Source organism: Pseudophryne corroboree, chromosome 6 (assembly GCF_028390025.1).
Source record: "Pseudophryne corroboree isolate aPseCor3 chromosome 6, aPseCor3.hap2, whole genome shotgun sequence".
Lineage (NCBI taxonomy): Eukaryota > Metazoa > Chordata > Amphibia > Anura > Myobatrachidae > Pseudophryne > Pseudophryne corroboree.
The window spans coordinates 142112447-142137806 of record NC_086449.1 but is presented as its reverse complement, the minus strand read 5'-3'; the positions used below and the strand labels follow the sequence as shown (position 1 = coordinate 142137806).

At 45.7% G+C, this 25360-nt stretch overlaps 1 protein-coding gene across 16 annotated transcripts in view; it reads right to left on the bottom strand.

Annotated features, from left to right (window-relative positions):
- The window catches only part of CAMK2B (calcium/calmodulin dependent protein kinase II beta), a 197303-nt gene extending 172594 nt beyond the window's left edge, over nt 1–24709 (bottom strand). For 2 of the 16 annotated variants that reach the window (XM_063931944.1, XM_063931933.1), the window contains exons 1-2: nt 24145–24688; nt 13068–13162 (exon numbers count right to left, since the gene is read on the bottom strand). In XM_063931944.1, coding sequence (XP_063788014.1) covers nt 13068–13162; nt 24145–24203 — 154 coding nt within the window. In that variant the 5' untranslated portion in view covers nt 24204–24688. Of the gene's footprint in view, nt 1–13067; nt 13163–24144 lie in introns of all 16 variants that reach the window. The other 14 variants (XM_063931942.1, XM_063931941.1, XM_063931931.1 and 11 more) reach the window with 13 other exon arrangements.
- Between the last annotated feature and the right edge of the window lie 651 nt (nt 24710–25360).

Here is a 25360-nt window from a genome sequence, read left to right as displayed (position 1 = left end):
CAGTGTAGCTACACTATTTGTACACAATATAAAGTACGCACAAGAATGAACCTGGGCCTGGGTGCAAGTGGTTTCGGTACTGTGTCTTCGGTAGCAGCGGATCTGAGACGCTATGTTAATGCTGGCTTCTCAGACCCACCACATGCGTCCAAAGACGCAGCATCAGATCACCATCAGCAACATTGGTTGGGCCCTCGGGGCATCTGAGCAACCCTAACGTTGCAGAATGCCCGACACAACTAAGCTGCCAAGGCCAGTGTTCCTGTCCAAAGACGCAGCCACTGGCTGTAATGTGTCATTAAACTACACATCTAATGTTTACTGTAGTCTAAATGAAAATGACAAATAAAAATCATACCAGATGGCCGCAATCTGCCATAAAATAGCCATAACGCTAATAACGCTAATCAATGAGGTTGGAGGCGTCAAACAGACAATCACATATCTTTATACTAGGCCTGCAGTAGTCATAAAGGATACGCCTGCTACACACGTATCTGGATGTGTCCAAGACTTATTAGTATAGTTAATAAGTGTTAGTGTATACTTGTTCACCCTTATTACACCTGTCTAGACCTAAAGTGCTACATGTCACCAAACATTTCTTTTACATTTCTCTGCCTGGATCCCTCATTTCATCTCTTATGACATCCCCAATATAAGATATTCCTCGTTCCCCTTGTGCTTCTAAACTACCCCCTCTCTCAGCCTCGCCCAGTGGCCTCCTCTACTCATAGGTATGGCCACGGCCTTCATCTTGTATTCTCATGACTATGCTTAGTTTCTGGTTTCCTCAGCACTCCTGTCCCTCTCTCAGATCACCATCTTATCACCTGCAAGCTCTCCTCCATTACTCTAACCTCTCTGTTGTGGGACTCTAACACTCCTCCGTAAACCCACAGAAATCTTCACCATTCATTTATTTCAGAGGCTGATTTAGATTCACACCCAAGACAGATGCAGATACAGTCAATGAATACAGAAGCAGACTCACATTTATTTCCCAGCATGCAATACATCGGCATGTGAGCCTAATTCAGACCTGATCGCTCGCTAGTTATTTTCTGCAGCGCTGCGATCAGATAGTCGCCGCCTATAGGGGAGTGTATTTTCGATTTGCAAGTGTGCGAACGCTTGTGCAGCCGCACGGTACAAAAAAGTTTTGTGCAAGTTCTGAGTTTCCCAGAATTTACTCAGCCGCTGCGATCACTTCAGCCTGTTCGTACCCGGAATTGACCTCAGACACCCGCCCTGCAAGTGCTTGGACACGCCTGCATTTTTCCAAACACTCCCAGAAAACGGTCAGTTGACACCCACAAACGCCTTCTTCCTGTCAATCTACTTGCACTCGGCTGTGCGAATGGATTCTTCGTTAAATCCATCGCTCAGCAACGATCCGCAATGTACCGTAAGACGCGCCTGCGCATTGCGGTGCATATTCATGAGCAGTTCTGACAGGATCGCAGCGCATCGAAAAAACCTAGCGTGCGATCAGGTCTGAATGACCCCCTATGTAAGTAGCTATCATCACTATCAGTGCAGATTTACACCAGCCCTGTCCTTGGTGCCAGGGCCGATTTAACAGCATTGTAAGCCCTGGGCAAAGAAATGCTGTGGGGACACTACCCACCCATTCATGGAAAAAAAAAAATAAAGAAAAAAAAAACATAACTTATCCCTCCACATGCTTCCAAACAGTGAATCACTGTCAGCACTCAGATTGGTGAATAGGTCCAGCCATCCACCAATCAGCATGGTGATAGTTATTTACTGTCTTGCTGCAGGCTAGGAGGCAGGTAGAGAATGCTGCACTCTGATTGGTGGATAGCTCCAGCCATCCATCAACTAGCATGCTGACCACCATTCGCCGTCCGGTTGCAGGCTGGAAGGCAGGTAGACAATGCTGACTGGCTGCTCTGATTGTGTGTCATTCACAATAAGAGCGGCTGGGCAGTATTCTCTGCCTGTCTCCCAGGAAGCTCCGGAGGCACCAGACCGGGGGGGGGGGGGGGGGGTATGGGCAGATGCCCATGGCCTAGCCAGCCCCTGCTCGAAGGCCACTAAAATTGTGAGGCCCTGGGCAGCTGTCCATTAAGCCCATATGTTAAGATGGTGATTTGAACTCTGTCTCCCAATGACTGGTCGAATTCCCTGGATTTATTACTGGCTAGACCAATGGGAGGGGGAAAGACTATATCCCTACATTATAAGCTTCTTAATTCCCCATTAGACCATGACCTTATTACTACGGGACTCTCTTCTTGGAAAGCAACTTTTCCTCATGTGTTACCATTGATAAGCTGTTAAAGTCCTTATGCTATTCCCAGTCTGTACTTTCTTCAAGTATGTATAGGGAAATGTTCTATAATATATACCATAATGGGTATCTCTCCCCCCACCGCAGGTTCGTGATGGGTTTGTCTGACACCGATAGTTGCCCTAAATGTGGCAGGTCCAATGCCACCTTTATCCACTGCATGTGGGATTGCCCTTTGATAAGGCAATTCTGGACTTCAGTTAATCGTTTTGCTTCTACATGTCTAGTAAGTTACCTCCCGCTTTCGGCAGAATGGGCTATATTGGGGATACTACCTACGGCAATCCCGGTCCCAGGTGAAAGTAGAAAACTATTGTTGGTCATCTCAGCAGTGGCACGAAAGTGCATATTACAGAGGTGGGCTAGTACACAACCTCCGTCCCTTTCTTTATTTAGAAATAAGCTATACTATGTTTTCCATATGGATTGGCTTGAAACTACTTTACATAAGGAGTCTCATACGTCTTCCTTTTTTCAATTATGGGAGGGCTTTATAGATTCGCTGAACCCAGAGCTCAAGCGCCAGATACACACTTGTTTTAGACATACCTCTTGGTATGAAACACGCATGCTCTTGGAAGATCCTCCAATAGCTTTGGCTCAACCACATTGACGCTTATTCTTTTAGGAGGTGACTCCGGAGAGAGGGGGGGGGGGGGGGACTGCCGACCATGCCTGAATGGGGGATCTATGGCTTTGTATTGAATCTCAGTGCTTACATGGATGTGTTTTCTTGTAATTGCCCACCGTACCAATGTATCTATTGTTTTTGATGTATGGAAAAATTAGTGTTATGTACGATTATGCTCTGATGAATAAAGATAATTAAAAAATAAATAAAAATAAGCTCGTTTGAAGTTCATCTCTGTGCCATTGGTACCCAAGTTTACCTACCCTCTCCAGTCCTCTCATTATTTGTGTTGGCCCATGTTATTGAATGTCGTCATGTTATTTCTTCTTGGATGTTCTCTAGTCATCCCAGACTAGTCTTTCAGAATCAGAGTTGATGATTTTCTCACCAGTCATCATAAGTTTCCTACCCTACGTCTCTGTTTGATTCCCCACATACAATCTGTATCCAAATCATGTTACATATATCAAAGAACGTCCAACGTTCAAAAGTTACATATATCAAAGAACGCTCATTGTCTTCCATCCTTTCTGTGTCTCCACCCCCTCCCATCACCCCCTCAACCCCGACAACACCATATCTCCTCAGTTCATCAAGTCAACTGCTTGGGCATCACCTTTGAATCTACTCCCACATTCACTCCCCATATTCAGTCACTCACCAAGTTATGGTCCAGTCTGGATGCTGACGCATTTTGGTATGCATGTACAGAAATACGTATATATTTTCTCCCCAGAAACTGACTTAGATCCAACTCTAAATAAGGCCACGCATTGGCTTTGGGACTGAGATACATGGTATGTACGTATATGCACTGAAACAATATCCTACACACTTTATAAGGATGTACCTAGCAGATGTTGGAAACTCCCTTTAAGAGAACATGATACAAGTAGGTCAGCATTTTACAGTGTAAGCACGCCTCATCCTGCTGCACAACGTGTGTCTCATTATTAATCCCATTCTACATAAAATCCTTATCAGCAGTTGTCTAAAATACATACTTGCAATATATTGTTTCCTTTCTAGTAATAATGGTTCCTGTGATTATTCTTAAGCATCGTTTCTATAGTAAAGATGGAAAAGAAACGCCTAATTCAAGTTTGTACGCAATGGCCGATGAGCATGCAACAAGCGAGCCGTGGCCATCCCGCTCGCAATGAAGATTTAATGGAGAAGTGATTGACGGGAAGTGATCATTTAGGTGTTGACAGAGAATGGTTGCAAAAACCCAGTTGTTTTAATGGCCGTTTTTTTGGCGTGTATCTGCTACCTGCGTCGCTACTTCTGTGTCCGGTCTGCAAAGTCATAGGCCAGCCCTTACACCAATGTTCCTCATTTTTGCATATATGCTGCGAATGTGTGCATGATTGCAAATAAGTTAGCGTTGGCTCCAGTGGGCGTCTCTTTCATTTCTGGGCGGCAGCTTCATTTGCTAACATTAGCAGTTCCGTAGCTTAGAGAATCGCAACTGCATCTGTGTACAAACATGAATTAGGCCCATAGTTTGGGATTAGCTCTTTTCTGCCTGCCACTGGCTTTCCAGATATCTTTATATCCCTACCACATATTCCCCAATATTAATTTTATATTGTTCTATTATGATGGTCATCAATTCCTCTTTCAGTTCATACCTCCGACTGGTCCTGTTTTTATGACTCTAGGCCATCGCAGTTGTGATTTAGTTTGCAGCGGCTGTGCGAAAAACATGCCAATGTCACAGTCGCAGGGATCTGTATTGAGATGCCCACTGAAGGCACCTCAGATCCACCGGTTGTGTATGAAGACGCAACCATCGGTCATCCGGCATAGCTACAGGAAGTAAGATGCCTGAACCACTGCATACGGCATTGCAGATGCAAGCTGTGACACGCCCCCATACAATCTGTGACACGCCCCCAACTCACCACTCCCCCGATACCTCCCACAAATGCTCCCTGCCTGTCACTCACTTTATGAATAAATCAGCACTGCGATTGCCATCACATGACAGTTGCAGAACATGGACAGTGAAACTTATATGTAAGCACAGTGGCAAAAAAATCACTCCACAGCGTACAACATCATTATTCCGTCACTGAATCAGGCCTCTATCTCAATTGTTAAATTGTTATATTTGCTACCAACTTGTCTGCTAACTCAGTTTAAGGTAGAACTTGAACTGTATACTTGGTAAATACTTTTAAGGCTGGTTTAAATATTGAGGTTGATGCTAAGTTGGACTTATTCCACTTTGCTTAGTGCAAAATGTGCAAATTGGTTTTGCTGATGCGCAGGAAACAGAGGCACGTGGGCAGGTCTGACACTTGCAGCTGCTTGTGACTAATGAAGGCCAAGCACAGCAGAAGCGCGTCCACATAACTGTGTACAGGTGCAGGCCTGCACAGAGACGCATACAGGGGCGGATTGGGAACAAAAAGCAGCCCTGGAAAAAAATTGTACTAGTGCCCCACTTGGGCAGCACCAGAGGTGTAAGGTCTAGTCATGGGCCATGGCAGCAGCACCCTCCCCCCAAGACTTTCCAGATAGTGGGGATGTCTAGCATCAAGGGGAAGGTAAAAGGAAATAAAATTAAATATTATGAGCACATTATATGATACACCTTTAGAGTTTAGGAAACTATATCATTCTTTAGAAATATATATTTTCTTGCTTATTACACCAACCGTATCCCAATCACTATTCACTCAATGTTATATGTCAGCCAAGCAGGCAGACAGAGCATACACTAGATCATCTGCAATCACAGGCTAAGTGGCAAAGTCATTTTCATATATGCTAATTATTTTGCATCTTATTCATTATGTCTATAAAAAGGACGACATGTCCTCAAACAAAACAGGCCCCACGGGTGCGTCGGCCCACCGGGAATCTTCCCTGTAGACCCTATGGCCAATCCGCCTCTGGACGCATATATACTTCTATCAAAGCTGGAGGGCTGTTGTAAATACACGATGATGATGAAGATATTGGTCTACACCACTAACTAATCGCCTCTGATTGGCTGACTGCAAATTCACCTTTGGTCATACTTGCCTACTTTTGAAAAAGCATTTCAGGGAGATTGTGAAAGTATCACCTATCAGCGCGGACGCGTACTACTACATCAGAGAGGCGTGTTACGAAAATGACTTATATCCACATGTAAATGAGCCCCAAAGTTAGTAAGATCTACTTGTTGAAGAAAAGACTCTGATATTTTGCAGGATTTGTTCGTGTGTTGTGTTTTGCAAGAGGTTCCATATACTGTAAATGGGCATAGGGATCTGTGCCTAATAACTAATGCAGGGAAATGGCACTAATGATCCCATTTGAATGTATGTATCTCTGATTTATTTTTCCCCCAAGAATGTAACAGCTGCATAATGGGGGTAAGGTGCAATCAGGGAGATTGCTGGACTTTTCAGGGAGTGAGGGAGATTGCTGCTATTTCAGGGATTCTCCTGCAGAATGAGGGAGTGTAGGCAACTATGTCTTTGGTAGATGTTTTTTTTCTATTGCTTCTGCACATGTTGGGCAGAAGCAATAAATTTAGATTGGGAATAAATGTAGATTTCAGCAAGTGAGCCTAATTCATGTTGTACGCAATGGCCGATGTTCACGCAAGCGAATGATTATCAGCAGCTTGCGCATGTACTGCGATCGCACTATGCATGCGTCAAGCTGCCGCTGCGATCCCGCTAACATTGAGGCCTTCATGGGAAAGTGATTGACAGGAAGTGACTGTTTGGAGGTGTTGACAGGGAATGGTTGCAAAAACGTCGGCTGCAGCTGCAAAAGGCAGAGTAAGCCTGAGGTTACACAGGCTTGCCATCGCAGGGCGGCTTGCGAGGCCAGGGAAACTGCGTCTCGCGACGAAGTCCTTGGCATCGCCACACCCGGAAAACGGGGCCCGGCCCACCCCTCCCACCGAACGACTCTGCCTGTCAATCAGACAGAGACGTCCGCATCCCTGCAATGCAATCGCAGGACCCGTTCTGCACATGCGCAAAACGGGTCCTGCATATACGCAGTTTCCTGACCACCGGGAAACTGCGGATTGGATCGTGATTGCGATCCAACCTGAATTGACCCCTGGCTCATATTCTCCTGGTGCAAACCTGCATGCGTCTTGTGGGGTTCGGTATGGGTGACCGGTGGACGGAATACCGGCTGTCAGTATCCCGACAGCGGCATTTCAACCGCCAGAATGCCGGCAGCAGAGCAAGCGCTAAGAGTCCCCTTGCGAGCTCGGTGGCTCACTGTGCTCTCCACAGGATCTATTCCCACTCTGTGGATATCGTGGACACCTACGAGTGGGAATAGCCCTGTTTTGCCGGGATTCCGGCTGCCGGCATTGTCAGCTGTCGGGATTCCGGCATCGGTATCTTGACTGACAGCTGGTAAATTAAGCGTATCACGTCTTGTGATTGCTGCATCTATTGTAACTGTGTTCTCTTTAATGATGTATTTTACGCCTTTTAATGCCAATATGTTAAAACTCAGCATCAGCCCCATAGCGCAGTGACGTGTGAGATGATTGCTGCTGTAGTGTGTGTTACTAGAGGACTGTGCTGGAAATTATACTGACTGATCACTTTGTAATGCAGCGTGCATGCTGTCCGTTCACAGTCACACCTCACCATGCGGGTCATTCCAAGTCCAAGATAGCTGTTTGTAGCAGCCGTGCAAACGCTAAGCCGCCTCCCACTGGGAGTGTATCTTAGCTTAGCAGAAGTGTGAATGAAAGGATCGCAGAGCGGCTACAAAATAATTTTGTGCAGTTTCAGAATAGCTTCAGACCTACTCAGCGCTTGCGATGACTTTAGACTGTTCAGTTCCTGTTTTGACATCACGAACACGCCCTGCGTTTTTCATGGCATGCCTGCGTTTTTTCGGCCACTCCCTGAAAACGGTCAGTTGACACCCAGAAACGCCCACTTCATGTCAATCACTCTGCGGCCAGCAGTGCAACTGAAAAGCTTCGCTAGACCTTGTGTGAAACTACATCGTTCGTTGTAAAAGTACGTCGCGCGTGCGCATTGCGCTGCATACGCATGCGCAGAAGTGCCGTTTTTTTTGCATCATCGCTGCGCAGCGAACATTTTCAGCTAGCGATCAACTCGGAATGACCCCCCCATATGCACAGCGCCCTTTATATCTGAATGAGTCATTTTATGGCCATCCTTAATGCCAGGTGTTCAATTTAATTGAATACATTAAAGTTGACATAAAAAAAAGCACAGTCCAGTGAAGGATATAGATTTGAGACTGTACAGTATAGATAGCAATGACTTGTATTAACAAGCCTGTGTCCAACCCAGGCAGAGCTGGATTAACAAAAGTTGTTCCTTAGGCACCCACACACTGGCCTTCCCCCTCCCCACCTCACACAGCTACATCACCAGCGTCGGGGGCACTACAGTGTGTAGAACACATCTGTGATGCTGGTTGTATTTACACATTACACTTTTTAATACCATCACCAGCATATCACAGTTTTATTGGTAGGGCCCCCACAAACCTTAATTCGGCTCTGATCTCAGGGCAGTGTCACCAGTGCGGGATAAAGGGCCACATGGCCGGGGACCAAGGACGCGCGGTGAGGTAAATGGCTCAGGAGGCACTGGCTAGTACCAGAGCCAGATTTACACACAATATATGAGCCCAACGGTCCATGTGGGCATTATACACAGGTGCAGCAGTATATACTGCTGGAAATTACGTGACTTTTGATCAGAGATGTGAGGAAATGATAGGAGGGGAGGCACTGCCTCACCTGCCATAGACTTATTACTCCAGAGTTTTAACTAGAATTAGAATTATACAAAGAAGAATTAGAATAATACAAAGAAGACATTTATAATATATCCTTTGTAGTTTTGATAAACTGTATATAGTCATAACTCTGGCGTATACAGGGGAATGACAGGAAAGGAGCTGCCTCACCTCATGGGCCTCTTGTAAGTAGGGGCTGTGACCAGTGCTGTGTGGTGGGACCAGTGCCATGTTGGCGTGTACACTCCCTACACTTTCAATACAAACAAGTAGTATTCCACCCGGGTCTGCATCATTGTCCTGCCGTTTGCCTGAATACCACCGCTGTCCCCTGGAATAGGTGAGCTACACGGTTTCCGGGACCGTAGCCCACCAGCAGTTTATTGTGATCTCTGCGCTCCGGTGAGGACTATCTTGGCATCTGTGGGAAGTGATAATAGAGATTCTACATGTTTTTTATCTTTTTATGTGATGTAAGTGCGAATTTGTCAGAATAAAACCTTGTATATCTTTTAAGGACCTCTGCACTATAAGCCTCTTTTTGTTTTATGTGTGTGAGCTATTGTGTTTTACCATTGTGGTAGACACATACACACTTTATTCAGGTTGGAATGATGGAGAATGAAGAATAAAACCAGCTTTGGAAATCGACATAAGAGAGAGAAATTATGATGAGCTCATTTTTAAAAGTTGGCTTGTGAGTGTACATTCGTCTTTTCAAATATATCAATTCTAAAAAAGGTCTCTGCACTATATTGTTCTTCTTTCTTTTTGTGTGAATTACATCCTCTTGTAAATTGGATGTAAGATACATATAGGTTCTAAGGATATGAAGATATTCCTATACATGTAAACCTAGTGAAGCGCCAGAGTGGAATACTACTTGTTTGTATTGAAATTGTCTTGGAAGCAGGTGAAACTTCCTTTGTATTTATCACTGGGTCGATTCACTTGGTCTGATTGCGCACTCTGTCTCCACCAAAGTTTTGGTTTTAGTACACTCCCTACACTGTCAGCCTCAATGTTTTCCAAAGTAAGGAAAATAGAATACTTATGATTCATGGCTGACTGTGTGGCCAGCTGGTTATCATCAAGCTGTCATGGTGATTGGCCTATTCATTGTGGGAGAAGGCTAATGTATAGAATGGCATCTACTGCCTTTGTTAGAATGCTACTGGTGGCAAGGTATTTGGTCATGTCAGTAACATAGATGGTTAAGGATACCTCTGGCTTATCATAGCAACTCTAATCTAAAAATGGAGAATTATTCAGTACTCCAGCCCCATGACAACTGCTATCCACCCACACAACTCTCACTGTGCCTAAAGTAGGTGTGATATAGGGCAATAAGTGACAAAGCATTACATGCCAGTAATCCTAGCTGTGACATCCCATCCTGAAACTGAATCCACTAAGCTTTATTTAACACAGATCATTCATGTTACCTATAAGTCTTGATAATCAGTAACGTGAGCTCTGTCTTATAAACTACCCAAGAGTAATGAAAGACGGAGAAGCACCCCCATACCCCAAATAATGTCTAATTTCTGTATAGACAAAAATAATAGACCTGGGCAGATTTATTAAAGTACAACATATCGTATTAATAACTCAGTAATGCACAGTCTTTGCTATAAATAGATTTTCAAAAGCTACTGTACTTGCACCATACGTGTCCACATGTCCATACATGTCACATGTCCGTACACATGCATGTCCATACACCATGTTGCAATTTGCAGCAGTTCAGAACTTTGCGGCTACAGTTCTAGTAACAACAGCATCACTATGGGAGCACTACGGCTAGTGACCTGTCTAAAACCCTGCGATAAAGGATCATTATTCCACTAGCACATTATCTAGTATATGCTGGAACAAATATACACAACACATCTGGTCAGTTTTCAGATATCCATTATACCTATTGAATTAGTCTGTCTGAAGACATCACAAGAAATCTGTTAGTGGTGAGCATCTGTAATTAGTCCAAAAGATGAATGTACACCTGAGGGATGTGAAAACTATTTCATATTGGGGGTCATTCCGAGTTGTTCGCTCGCAAGCTGCTTTTAGCAGCATTGCACACGCTAAGCCGCCGCCTACTGGGAGTGAATCTTAGCTTATCAAAATTGCGAACGAAAGATTAGCAGAATTATGAATAGACACTTCTTAGCAGTTTCTGAGTAGCTCCAGACTTACTCTGCCACTGCGATCAGTTCAGTGCTTGTCGTTCCTGGTTTGACGTCACAAACACACCCAGCGTTCGGCCAGACACTCCTCCGTTTCTCCAGCCACTCCCGCATTTTTCCCCAGAAACGGTAGCGTTTTTTCGCACACACCCATAAAACGGCCAGTTTCCGCCCAGAAACACCCACTTCCTGTCAATCACACTCCGATCACCAGAACGAAGAAAAAACCTCGTAATGCCGTGAGTAAAATACCTAATTGCATAGCAAATTTACTTGGCGCAGTCGCACTGCGGGCATTGCGCATGCGCATTAGCGACTAATCGCTCCGTTGCGAGAAAAAAATAACGAGCGAACAACTCGGAATGACCCCATTGTCTGGTGTTTATGAAATGAGCTGAGCCAGCAAGGCTGGGCCAAGTTCTAGGCAGAGAGGGCTCTTGTCCTGGCTGAGAATGAACTTGAATGAAAGGATGCCGCAATCATGTATAACTTAATTAGCTAATTTATTAGCTCTGTGATTGCTCCAATCCTACCCTGATAGTTCTGCTAATGTTTGGAAAGCCGCCACGGGATAATAAAATGTCGCATGTCCCTATCCAGGTTTTGTGACAAGTTTTCATAGCTGCAATAAACCAGGTAACAAAACAGAGGATCCCGATATCCAGGGTTCTGGTTTTCTGTTCCAAATTTATGATGCCTTTTACTAAATTTCATTGATTTATCATTATGCTTTTCTTCTGTGCTTTTCATCCAAGTCCATTTCTCCAGGCAGGGGGATATGCAGATGAATATTAAAGTCTGCTGAACGGGGGAACTCCATTTAAGTATTATACATCATACAAGTGAAGCATGGGGTACAGTCCTGGGGGGACGGATTTGTGGAATGCCCCTACTTGTTTTCTAAATGATGAAAGACATAGGGGTTGATGTATCAAGCAGTGAAAAGAGTGGAGAAGTGGACCAGTGGAAAAGTTACCTATTGCAACCAATCAGATTCTTCCTATCATTTTCTAGATTGTATTTGATAAATGCTACTTCAAAGCTGATTAGTTTTGGGCAACCTCTCCACTGGCCCACTTTTCCGCTCTTATCGCTGGTTGATACATCAACCCCTTAATTTTATACAGCTGTCCAATGTAACTACTAATATCGATGTGAGGATATAACATACCTCCCGATTTTTCTGGAGGTAGAAAGAGGGACTCCCTGCACGTAGCCGTGGCCATCTGGAAAAGTGGGCGTGACTTCGGAAAAGGCGGCATGTCCTCATGGTAAAGGCACAATCGCAAGCCATGACCCCATTTCACTTCATTATGGGGGCATGGCCAGCACTCTGTGAGTTGCTGGCATGCCCCCTGTCCCTCCTGTCTCCGTGAATAGACTTGGGGGGTCATTCTGACCTGATCGCATGCTGCCGTTCATCGCAGCGCAGCGATCAGGTCAGAAATGCACCGGCACATGCCAGACAGCCGACGGCTGTCATTGCCCAGCGATCGCCTCTGCCTGATTGACAGGCAGAGGCGTTCGCTGGGCGGGAGGGGGCGGCACGGCACGGTAGTCACCGTTTTGTGGGCACGGTCTGGCCAACGCAGGTGTGGCCGGACCGTGCGGGGGGTGGGCCGCAGTGGCTGCGTGACGTCACACGCAGCTGCTGCGACCATCACGACGACGAGCTGGGAGTTACTGTTCAAGTACAAAAGCATCGCGGCTGTGCTGTGTGGTGGGGCCAGGCCTGACATGCGGACTAGCCCTGTGCTGGGCGTCCCCCCGCATGTCAGTGTGGATGATCGTGGCTACGATCAGGTCTGAATCACCCCCTCTGTGCGCATGCCATGCACACAGCATCTATTCACCGATGCTCAGCGGTGACGGAGCCTCCCAACTACCCCTCCCCCCGAACTGCGGGACACTGGTTATAGTGTACCAGCCAATCAGCTTCTAACTGTCTTTTTTCAAACCCATCCTGTAACTTGACCATTTAATAGGTGATTGGCTGGTGTGTTATCACCTTCCACTTTACCACTTCTCCAGGCTTAATACATCTGCCCCAAAAAGTCTTAATGCGCCCAAATAGCTCTCTCAACGACTCTATGTTTATAAAATAGACCCTTTAATCTTACAGGTCTAACTCTTCTTGTGATAAACTTGCTTGTGACTTGTATTTGCCACTCACCTCGTGCCGACAACTTCTTGGTGTTAATGATCTTTGCAGCATATTCGTGCCCTGTGCAAAGCTTCACGCATCTTCTGACCACTGAAAACGCTCCCCTGGAAATGAAAGACAAGAGGCTTTTAAGCACATAAGCCCTCCTGACATGTCCAAGTATCTCCACTCATAGACGTAAACATAAACTTAGATTTTTTTATTGACGCGTTTCGTTGTAGGGTGTGATGCAGAGCTACATGTTGCAACCTGGATTCCAGTGCTGACCTCAAAGTATCTAAACCGAGATCTTTTCCGTCTAATGTCTCAGTAAAGGGGGTATAGTCTTAGTTTTTGGATTTACATAGCAGTAGCCAGATACATAACAAAGTACCCCCTCTCTTTTATAAGCACAGTCCCTATTGAAACACAAATAATTTCCATCCATCCTTCTATATTGTCCATCTTTGGTCTGAATTGGAAAGATAATCTATCACGGTTCCATAAAACAGATGTTTGGTCCCAAAATGTTTACAAGCAGAAATCCTGCATGTCATGACTTGCTTGTAGTGCTTTGTGGTGTTTGTAGCTATACAATGATAACTGTGTTTTATGGAATTCTTATATGAAATCATGTATCAAATGAAAAATGTTGACTGTTTTTTTAATAACAAGTGTTATTAATTTAGGTAATTTATGTTATTTTGATACAAGAACTAGGACAGAGAACCATCTTCTATGACATGACTATACTTGCCATCCCCCCATTTGTAGCTAGTAAGGGATGTGATAATCAGGAGCCAGATGGACAGAACTGCACCATTTCCTAAATAAACAGCCTTTTGTCAATACAAAGTCAACACTGACTCGGTTGTAGAAGCTTTGTAAAGTATTTTCCCGTACTAGGAATAATATATCTCCCATCTGTCACTCACTGATCCTTCTCTTTCATCTGACAAAGACGTCTGTATGGATAACTCATCCCGTGTCTATCAAATAGTGTCTTTCTAGTCCTCATGTGATATAGTATAGCCATCACAGTGATAATTCTGGAATATGTGACTTTCTTTGTTTATATTGGTTTAAAATAAGATTTAGCACAGCTACGATCACTTACATTGACATGCGGGGGGACGCCCAGCACAGGGCTAGTCCGCCCCGCATGTCAGGCCTGCCCCCCCCCCCCCCCCACCTTACCCTGCACAAGTACAAAAGCATCGCGCAGCGGCGATGCTTTTGTACTTGTAGTGTAACTCCCGGCCAGCGCAGCTACCTGCGGCTGGCCGGAAGTTACTCGTCGCTGCCCTGGGTCACAGCGGCTGCGTATGACGTCACGCACCCGCTGCGGCCTGCCCCCCGCGCGGTACTGACACGCTTGGCCGGACCGCACCCACAAAACTGCGGCAAAACGCTGCCGTGCCGCCCCCTCCCGCCAAGCGACCGCCTCTGCCTGTCAATCAGGCAGAGGTGATCGCTAGGCAATGACAGCCGTTGGCTGTCAGCCATGCGCTGGCGCCGCATGCGCAGTTCTGACCTGATCGCTGCGCTGCGATAAACAGCAGCAAGCGATCTGGTCAGAACTACCCCCTTAATCACTAATGCCCTGGAGTGTTGGAGGTGGTGGGTAAAGGTGCCCTGGATCCTGACAAGCCCCCCAAAAATATTGTGCTTGATCCAGATGTGGACACAAAAGCAATCGCCACCTGGAAATGTCTTATTATTTGGGATAGGATATTAGGGATGGTTTAGCCGTTTGGGTTAAGGTAATAGCTCCACTACGGTGATATCGGCATTGGGTCCGCCGCGGAATCAGGCCCATTGTCCATAGAATCTAAGATGTGTTTAAAGTAGAGATTAGCAAAATATATATTAAAAAAAAATGGTAAAAATTTGAATTGTCCCATATTTGGCTGCAAAATTTTGCACATTCGCCAGTGGAATTTGCCCTTCAATGTTGGTTGCTAATGCTATGGGCAACATCTCCACTTCTATTAACCCGCACTTTCGGTAATACACACCCAGGTGTAATAATGGTTAAATAATTGTCTGAAAGTGCTCTGTTTGCTTTTCATCATGTAAGCAGGTGGACAAGAGTTATTTTATTTGCTGAGGGTAAATTTGGGTTTTCTTGGGTGCGCCTCCTGTTTTGTGTGACTCTTTCTCCCGAGTTGATTACCTCGCTCTGTGTTCTCTTATGCTGGGTACACACTCGGACGACGGATCGGTCATCCAGCAGATCCATCGACCTATCTGACAATTGGTAAGTGCATACACACTTACCAAACGTCAGTCCAATGTGTGGAGCCTGACATCACAATAATGCGCCCGCACAGCTATGATGTCAGTCACCGGTGGGCTCTGCAGCAAGTGTACAGTACATCTGCAGATATATATAGGCCATATGCAGTGCTGCAGGGCCATTGCGGTGTCCACAGACATCGCTGGTATACACACCCGCTGACGTGCCCCCAATATATTGGTCGTTCAATTGAACGACTGATATATTGCTCAGTGTGTACCAGGCTTAAGACTCCATTAAATCCATTTTAAGTTGTTGTTACAATTCTGGAAGTGTGAGACCTGGGCCCTCATTCCGAGTTGATCGGTCGCAAGGCGAATTTAGCAGAGTTACACACGCTAAGCCTACGCCTACTGGGAGTGTATCTTAGCTTCTTAAAATTGCGACCGATGTAATCGCAATATTGCGATTACAAACTAATGAGCAGTTTCTGAGTAACTTCAACCTTACTCTGCCTGTGCGATCAGTTCAGTGCTTGTCGTTCCTGGTTTGACGTCACAAACACACCCAGCGTTCGCCCAGACACTCCTCCGTTTCTCCAGCCACTCCTGCGTTTTTCCCGGAAACGGTAGCGTTTTCAACCACACGCCCATAAAACGCCGTGTTTCCGCCCAGTAACACCCATTTCCTGTCAATCACATTACGATCGCCGGAGCGACGAAAAAGCCGTGAGTAAAAATACTATCTTCATTGTTAAATTACTTGGCGCAGTCGCAGTGCGAATATTGCGCATGCGTACTAAGCGGATTTTCATTGCGATGCGATGAAAAATACTGAGCGAACAACTCGGAATGAGGGCCCTGGTTTTGTGAACTCACCTCACGTATGCGGTTATATAACATAGATAAGTGTCGCTTTATGCTAGTCATTTGTAATATGTTATTCATATGCTCCATCTGGAGATTTCAGAAAAACTCTGATAATTGGACATTCAGTAGAAGATATTACTTGGTGGACTTCCATGGTATTTGCAATAGTGGGGTAGTTTGGGAAACTTGTATAGGACAGGCAATAATGGGCAGCTGTGTGTAGAAGACCATACATCAAAATATAACTTAAAAAAAACAATGATAACGCATGTGCAGAGGGGATGCATTTGGCATCTCGGCACTCAGGATGCCGGCGGTCATGTGACCGACGCCGTACAGAGTGTCTAAATTGGCCTGAAATTTGGTCTGTCCCACCACCCCCTTTGTTTTGGAGAATCTAAAAAATTAGAGAGATTATCATTTATGGCCCAGATTTATCAAGTCTTGGCGAGTGATAAATTGCATGGTGATAAAGTACCAACCAATCAGCTCCTAACTGCCATGTTACAACATACTTACCTTGCGTCATTTTAACCCCTTCTCCACCCGACGGACCCGCGAATGCGGGAGGTTATCTCTCCATCCTGCTCGCATCACTAGGGTGCGAGCAGGATGCGAGAGACCTGCCCACTCTTCCGGGGGTGCGGGGGGCTACCCCAAAAAACGGGAGCTTCCGGGAGAGTAGGTAAGTATGTGTTACAAGCTGTGTTTGAAAAATGACAGTTGGGAGCTGATTGGTTGGTACTTTATCACCGTGTAATTTATCACTCTCCAGGCTATAGGCTTGATAAATCTGGTCCTAACTGAACATACAACATGTCTATGTATGTAAATGTTGATGTGTCGTAAAAGAATCACAGCTGAAGCATCTCCATCATCGCCAGCGCAATCTATAATACGAGTATATCACTTGTTACTATAATTCAAGGAATACGGTCTTTGGAGAGGGCAGTGGTTCTAGCTGTTTGTTGGGGCAGAGGAGCTGTTGCATGGAAACAAGGGATTGGTTATCTATGGTAGCCAGAGCTGGTCCAAGGCAAAGCTGCAATTGAGCAAGTTTACAAATAGCATAATCATGTGGATTATGGGGGTCATTCAGATCTGATTGCTGCTGTGCGTTTTTGCACAGCGGGCGATCAGATCTGAACTGCGCATGCGTATGCACCACAATGCGTCGGCGCGTTGGACGGCTACAATGGGCATCGCTGGTCAGCAACGGGACGGTGTGAAGAATCCGATCGCAAGGACGTTCGCAAGGAGATTGACAGGAAGAGGCCATGTGTGGGTGGTAACTGACCATTTTCAGGGAGTGTCTGGAAAAACGCAGGCGGGCTCAAGCGTTTTCAGGGAGGGTGTCAGACGTCATCTCTTTGGCCCCGATCAGCAGGATTCAATTGCACTGGAAGAGTAAGTCCTGGGCTCGCAGAGACTGCACAAACTGATTTTTAGCAGCTCTGCTACAGATAGGAACGCACACTTGCACAGTGGCGGCGACTATCTGATCGCAGGACTGCAAAAAACGCAGCTCAACGATCAGATCTGAAATAGGCCCTGTGTTTTTGTAAAGGGGGTTACTCACGGGAGAGATGTGTGCTGAGCGATCTTAACACAGACCGCTCAGCACACATCTCTCTCCCCGCTCAGCACAGCGCGATGTGCTGAGCGAGGGGGAAAGCCGACGGGGGGCCACTCACTTCACACAACGGTGAAGTGAGCGACCCGCTAGATTGAGCCTGCATGCAGTGTGTACCCCCCTTAATGCTTACAGGTTGTTCTCTGCCACCACATTGGGGAGAGCTAGCATGGCTTACCTGGACTTTTCTACACAAAGGACAAAATGATCCGGGGGATGTCGCAGAATGCACGATGTCATGTTGCAACTTGCTTCCCCCCATCAGACCGGCATCGGCAAGTGTGTATTTACTTGCTGCATACCGGGTCCCATCGGCAGTGATGTCGGGCTGAGTAGACATTGTTAAATACAGTATGTACCCAGCTTAAGTGTGAAAAATGACAGGAGTTGACACATGAGATTATCGAGTAATTTTAAGTATTCAAAGTTCTTTCTCCGTGATCTTGCGCTATGGAGCGCTGACCACATAAACGACTGAGAACCTCTGTACAGATAAACGAGTGAGGTTCTTGGGAGCTACTGTATGGTGGTTGTGAACATAAGAGTCCTATGGTTATTTCAGTTGGGGATGGGAGTAGATTGTTACAATACAGCCCTCTGATTATTCCAGCATTTCCATTGGAATACTAAACCTCCTGAAGAGGACTAGTGGAGGCGTTGTCCAAAGAAACCAATCAGAATCTATCAATTTATAGAATGCACTAGATAAATGATAGCCACAATCTGATTAGTTGCTATAGGCAACATCTCATATTGGGGCTTATTCAGAGCGGGAGAGGGCTGGGCGGGAGAGGGCGGCCTGGCAGCATTGGCCCGCCATTTTGGCGGCGTGGTCCGGACAATGCAGGCGTGCCTGGACCGTGTGGGAGGCAGGCCATGGCAGCTGTGTGACGTCACACGTAGCCACTGCGACCTGGAAAACGACGGGTAGCTCCCTGCCAGTGGGAGCTACTCTTCAGGTACAAAAGCATCGCCGTCGTGTGATGCTTTTGTACCTGTGCGGCGGGGGAGGGCCAGACATGCGGGGCGGACTAGCCCTGTGCTGGGCGTCCCCCCGCATGTCAGGGTGGCTGATCGTAACTGCTACGATCAGGTCTGAATTAGGCCATCTGTCCTCTTTTGATTAATCTCCCCTTCATGTGCATGTATAGGAAGAATCCAAAGAAGAGTGTGAATATATCCTACATGGAGTAAAGATAAGTTATTAAAGCCCATAGTCCCATTTGAGAATTAATGGTGCTGCGGTACTTAGCTGAATGTCAGAGATATCTCTTATATCTCGGGCGGGATGTAATAAAGTCTGAGTTCAGCGGCCGTGCGGTATGCCAGCTGAACTCGGACTTTTTATTAAAGGGGCAATCATTTACATGGTTAAACCATGCCTTGTAAAGAATTGCCCCTTTAAAAAAACGTCCGATTTCAGCCTGCATCCCGCATGGCAGCTGAACTCGGACTTTATTACATCACGGCCATTGTGCATTCAGCATTTGTAAAATATCCTCATTACTAAAAAGGAGCCTTAGTCACGCTGAAAGTTTGAACAGATCTTGGCGTAACAAATAGGTCCCTAGCTCTTCATCTGCTGCACTTCTGTGCATCCACAATTAGTAGGTGGATGAATATTTCAGGATATTTTTTGTCCGGAAGTGATGTGAGGCGCTGGTCACACTGATGCAGGACAGTTGTGGTATCAAATACACCTCTGTATGACATTTTACAAAAATTTATTGGGAAACAGAAATTTAGTTCACTAGCAATCATTGAGGCATGAGACACTGAAGTGCTTCATACCTCATTCATGTCATCTCATGCCTCAGTTCATTGATAGGTTCCATTGTCCATCAGTAGTGCTAGGTGACAGGTGTACTGTAACTCTGTTCCCTTTGAAATCATAGTAAATCCCTTCATACTTTGTCCTTTGGATCTTTATCATTGATGTTTACATGTCTTGTGCTATCTAATTATATTTTTATTAACTTGTATTGATAGACGGTTTAAGCAATATTACTTCTTCTTAAAGGTTTCATATAAAGAAAGAAGGAGCATAGCGACAGCCAGTAAAGTAAGAATAGTGGAGACAGGGAGAAAATCAGAAGATATAGCCACAGAGCTGTGTATGAATTTAGGTCCAGCTCAATGATGCGTAAAGGGTTCTAGAAAAGGACGACGGTGGGGCTGGGTGACAGCTGGATGCATACAGTGCTGGAATAACAATGGAAACTGCAGATATCCCTGATACTACTCACACACACATCCATCATGAATCTAAATATAGGTCTCTATTGACCCCACAATGCAGTCACATTCTGCCTGCTCTCTAGCGGGGATATATTAATATCAGTGTCTACTGCCAGGAAACACCTGTACCTTCACCTCTGCAGAGCAGCTCAGTGCTGTGGTGTTGCTACGGCAGAGGCAATGTATGCTGGTGGCAGATACTGCCCTCTCCTCCAGGACTAGGGTTCACATAAAAAAAAGGGGGACTCTCCTGGGGGGACACATGGGAGCTTATACAGGGTAAATGCTGAGAAGCAGAGCCGTAACTAGATTTTTTGGTGCCCTGTGCCAGAGAGAGAATTAGTGCCCCCCTTCCCCGCCATTTTTTTCAATAGGAACATAAGGCGCATGCCTTGTGGGGAAGGGGCATAGCAAGATTGAGCTTATAGAAAGACCATGCAATTACGCCCCTTCCCTCAATTTATATATCTCCTGCAGCCACACACTACATAGATCTGCTCAGCCACAATGCTGATCATTTTTTCACAACTACAAGGTAAGCTTCAGATTTCACAATTCTCTAGCTTTCTATGCAAGGGCAGATTGCTCAATGACTAGATTGTCTGACTGCAATGCCACAGGCAATGGGTTTGAATCCCGGGTATATCCGCATCCTGAAATGTAATAAAGGACAGTATGACTGAATAACAAAGAAATCTCAAATTGAGTTCATGAATGTTGTATAGGTATTAGTAACAGAAGGGGTCAGGGTAGGAGACAGCGGTGGTCACAAGATGCTGGTCTTCAAAAAGGGGGGAAGCTGAAAGTAATTAAAACAGATAACTGACAAGTGCCGCCAACAGCGCCCTCTACCCTGCAGTGTTGTATGCGGTGCCCCCTCTGCACACACCTAGTTACGGCCCTACTGAGAAGTATCAGGGACCTGTATCTTGGATAGAACCCACCAACACACCTAAGTCAGAGACCGTCCAACGGAGAGGGGACCTCTCCTTCTCAAGTCTTGAAGAGCAAGCAAAATTAGCGTTAAACCATACAAACCAATGGGGTACTTTCTAATCAGCAACCTGGTACAGAAGATGTACCAGGTTTATTTTGGGTGTATCCAGATGTATCCCTCCTCCACCCATCCTTTGTAACTCCCTCCCTCACCCAGACAGATCCTCCACTAGTCTCCCAAGCTTTAGACTCTCTCTTAAAACATGCTTTATTATTAAAGCGTACCAGCCATCCTGATAACTGGACACTGTTCTCCTCATCCCCTCCTGTACATAGAGTATCTCTCCCAGTTCACCTTCCAACCATTCATGCCTTTTACCTTAGTATGCAAGTTCTTATGGGCAGGGCCCTCCGCCCTCTTGCTCTTCCCCAGTATCCAAATCACAGTGCTCTGCTCGGCTCCCTTGTCCTTATACCCTCCAGCGACTTGGACTCACCCATTGGTTGAGTACAGGATCAATGAGCACTGAATTGACTTGCCTTCGTAAGCTCCTGCTAGTTTCAGCCCTACCAATGCCCACTACCTGTCCTACCCAGTCTGTGTTGTGATGTTTGCATGGCCATAATTTGGGGTGTGCCACTGCTCAGGGTGCAGATATAATACAGCAGATATAATATTCCTACTTGTATATGGATGAAGTAGCAAAAAATGTTTGTAAAATACACTCTGAAAATAATACAATAAAGGCACAATCTACGTAAAGCACCTATCAGCTTCAGAGGTGGATTCGCAAACAGCCAATCAGTAGAGGCTAGCTAGAGCTGGTGACCTAATCATCATCATCATCAGCAGCAGCAGCATGTATTTGCACTAGCCTTCAGGCACTGCCAATTGGTATGGCTACTAACAGAGATGCGTCTCCATCTTTGTATTTCACATTACGCATAAGGCGTAAATCCAACGCAGCATTAGCGCTACAGAGTTTGGTTCAGACTCCTCATACGTTACTAGACCTATAACTTGCCTGGGGCATTTTTAAGACATATATAGTTAGGAAATAAGCTCAGTTGAGCATAAACTTAAGGGGCATATTTATAAATGAATATTTGCGGGATATCCCCCACCCCAAAAAAACACCCATTTTCGAGGGAGAGGGGTCACCTGCAAATATTAATCCCCAGAATATCTCTAATATATCCCTCCATTTCCGTCTGCAAAACTCTGGGATTTACCATGCTCTGGAATGCAAAGGTTTCCAGAGCTTGGCCCAGTCCACTGGCTCTATCTGAAAATGGCGCTGGCCCATAGTATCCTGCAGTGCAGCTCTATTCCCCAATGGCCCCCGCTTACGCATGCACAGGCCGTCAGCCGCAAATGCCCAGTACACGCTCTGGATCCGTACCAGGAAGCAGAGCATCAGTGTAAGTTCTTTGTGTTCCTGCAAGAGCGGTTTACTAAATTTGCAAGAAAAGCTTCATTTTCACATTGCGAATGTAGAGAAAAATAATTAATCATATCCGTATTACAAATGTGGATTGTGATAAAAAATTGCCCTAAGAATTTAAGGAACACGATGTGTGGTGGATGGTAAAGACAACCAACTCCCAGGGTATTGTGCACACATAATACTGCTCACGGCCACACTGCGGGGCACTGATACTAGCAGTAAGCTTTGCAGGGCACACACTACTTATACACATTGTGTAGGTGGTTAGTGCATTATAATTGGCACGTACTATTTGACACATGGATTTGGGACGCTGTGTATACATCCAGGAATTCAGCAATTTAGAGTAAGTATTATATAAATACTGTATAGATTGATTGATCAGGCTGGCATAGTTCTACCCTGCATTTTCAGCAGCCTCAGTTCCCTGGTGACTCTCTGACCCGACATCTCACAGGCCCTGTCCTGTAAACCTCATCCATGTGAGAGCCAAGTGTGACATCATCACAGGGGGCGGAATAACACTCAGGAGGACCTGAGAGAGGAGGGGGACAGAGATACCAGAGCACCTGCCAATCAAATCTTCATCTTCATAGACACTATTACCAATCACCCAACGCATACCACAGCCAGGGAAGAATAACCACGATATGGCCTTATATGGCCATATTTCACAACCTACACCGCCAAAGTGTTCATAAATATGCTGATATCAGTAACATCCCTCACTAGGCAGGATCACCCAATAGATTATTAATAACGATAGCACCTGATCACCTGCCAGCAAACAAGCCCATTACCTATCATTCAAATATTAATGCTGAAGACCCTGCTTACTCGGAAATAAATATCTAATCCCATACCTGCATTACCAGTACTACCTTCCCCCCAAAGAAATAAACAGTACACCTTACAATTACCATAAACCCCCCCCCCCCCCACTGATATATTCATTAATAATGTCTCCATCCAGACTGTGCCATCATCTCATGCCATACAGCTGCAGCTGGGAAAAAAGGATGTATCAATAACTTAATACACTCCATAATCCCTCGCTATTTACCAAGCAGAACACTCAGGATCATTAATATTAATGCTAAATTATCCTTGGCTATTTGACAAGTAGGCAACCCTCCCTTGTCTCCCCACATTATTGCTGCCCAGCAGTGGGTGCCAGTCATCTATGATAATGCCCCTGCAATCCATGTTCAGCTTCACTCAGCCACCGTCACCCCAAACCTCACCCTGAATTTAATCACCTCCCCCGAAGGAATGTACGCAGACACACAGCAGTGGCTCCCAGACATAAACACAGTATAGGTACACAGAAATACAGGAATGCACCTACTGGTGCAGAAACACACAGGCACAAAACCACCTTTTTCCCCAAGTACTACAGGTAATCAACTCAGAGAAATGGGAACATATAGAAATATCTGCAGTCACATCAGGAGTTGGGTCACCAGATTGAGGACCACTGCCCCCCCCATCCCCCTCCCCTCTCCATCCCACCCTCTCATTACACACCCTGCATGCCCCCATCTGCAGCAGAAGGCCCTGTATTGCATCCCCTTGTAATAAAAAAGATAAAGAGTAGTCAGAGGGTAAAGAAGATATATTTATACACCTATAAGCTATCCCTGATAGCAGGAATGAGGGGTGGTATCCATGGATAACCCTACCCCCAGTGTGCCTTATTTGCCCAGCCGCTCAGCTGCAGGTGAGGAATCAGATGGTGCCTTACTTGCCAATCTCTTCATACAGCTGGTATTCATCTGTAAAACGTGTGCAGGTCACAGCCATGTCTGCATGGGATCCGGGCTCTGCAGTGCTTCTTGGCTCTAGGAGGGAAGAGATCTCTTCAGCCTTGTTTCACAGAGAGTGACAGGGGCGAGTGGCTCTGGCGAGATCTATTTAATTTGCCCCCTTACAGTCCTGTTATTTGCACTCCCCTGCGTGCCCCTCCTGTAAGGTTCTCTGCGTCTTTTCTGCCACAAAAGGCTCCCAGAAAGGATGAGGAATAATAGAGATGGACGTAGAGGGATGGAGAGAGTGCGAGAGAGACACACAAGGAGCTGGGGAAATTTCAGGAATCAGGGGGTGATAGGGAAAAAGAGAGAGGAGAGAGAGAGAGAGAGAGAGAGGTAGCCAAGAGCAGCTCTGAATGTGCCTTGCCTGTATTAATTTCAGACTGAGAGAGAGAACAAGAAGAAGGGGGAATGGGAGGGAGAAAGAAAGAGAGAGAGAGAGAGAGAGAGAGAGAGAGGGAGGGCAAAGATAGAGTAGAGATACAGGGGCATGAGAGAACAGGAGGGGGAGACAGGAGAAGAGAAAGTGTGAGGACAGGACAGGAGCTACTATTTACTGGGGGATCTTTAACTCCTTGGCTAATGGCACTGCAGGATTTTTTTCACACTGAAGGGGTTAAAGATGGCAGCTCAGAACCGATTAGACCAGCAAACTGCTGTGTGCATTTGACAAGCACTTTATTCTAGCCACAATTTGCAAAAAAAAAATCAAAAATCAAAGTGCAAACTGTAACAAAGATATAAATAAACTGACAGATGCAACAAAACACTCTGGGGCTCAGGTTGGTAGCAAAATGGTCGCAAATTATATATTAAAAAAACAAAACTATGTGCAAAATTCCCCCCCCCCCCCGCACATATAGAGCTGTACACTGTGGAGGTGATTCTGGATCTGTGTGGGTAGCATATGCGCCTAGTTTGCGACAAGTCATGATCTGCCCTAATGGCAGGTGCAAAAGAGAGACCTCCTAACAGGCATTTTTGCGGAAAATTGCTGGTCCGAATAACGCACCTTCACTGAACTTTGCCTAAGCGAGAAACTCCCATTCCATTTTTCTGGACTCTGCTCTAGGACAGTAGACTACTTGCCCAAAGCAACCAATGAGCATCTAACTGTCATTTCAAAGACTGTGCCAGATAAATAACAGAAGT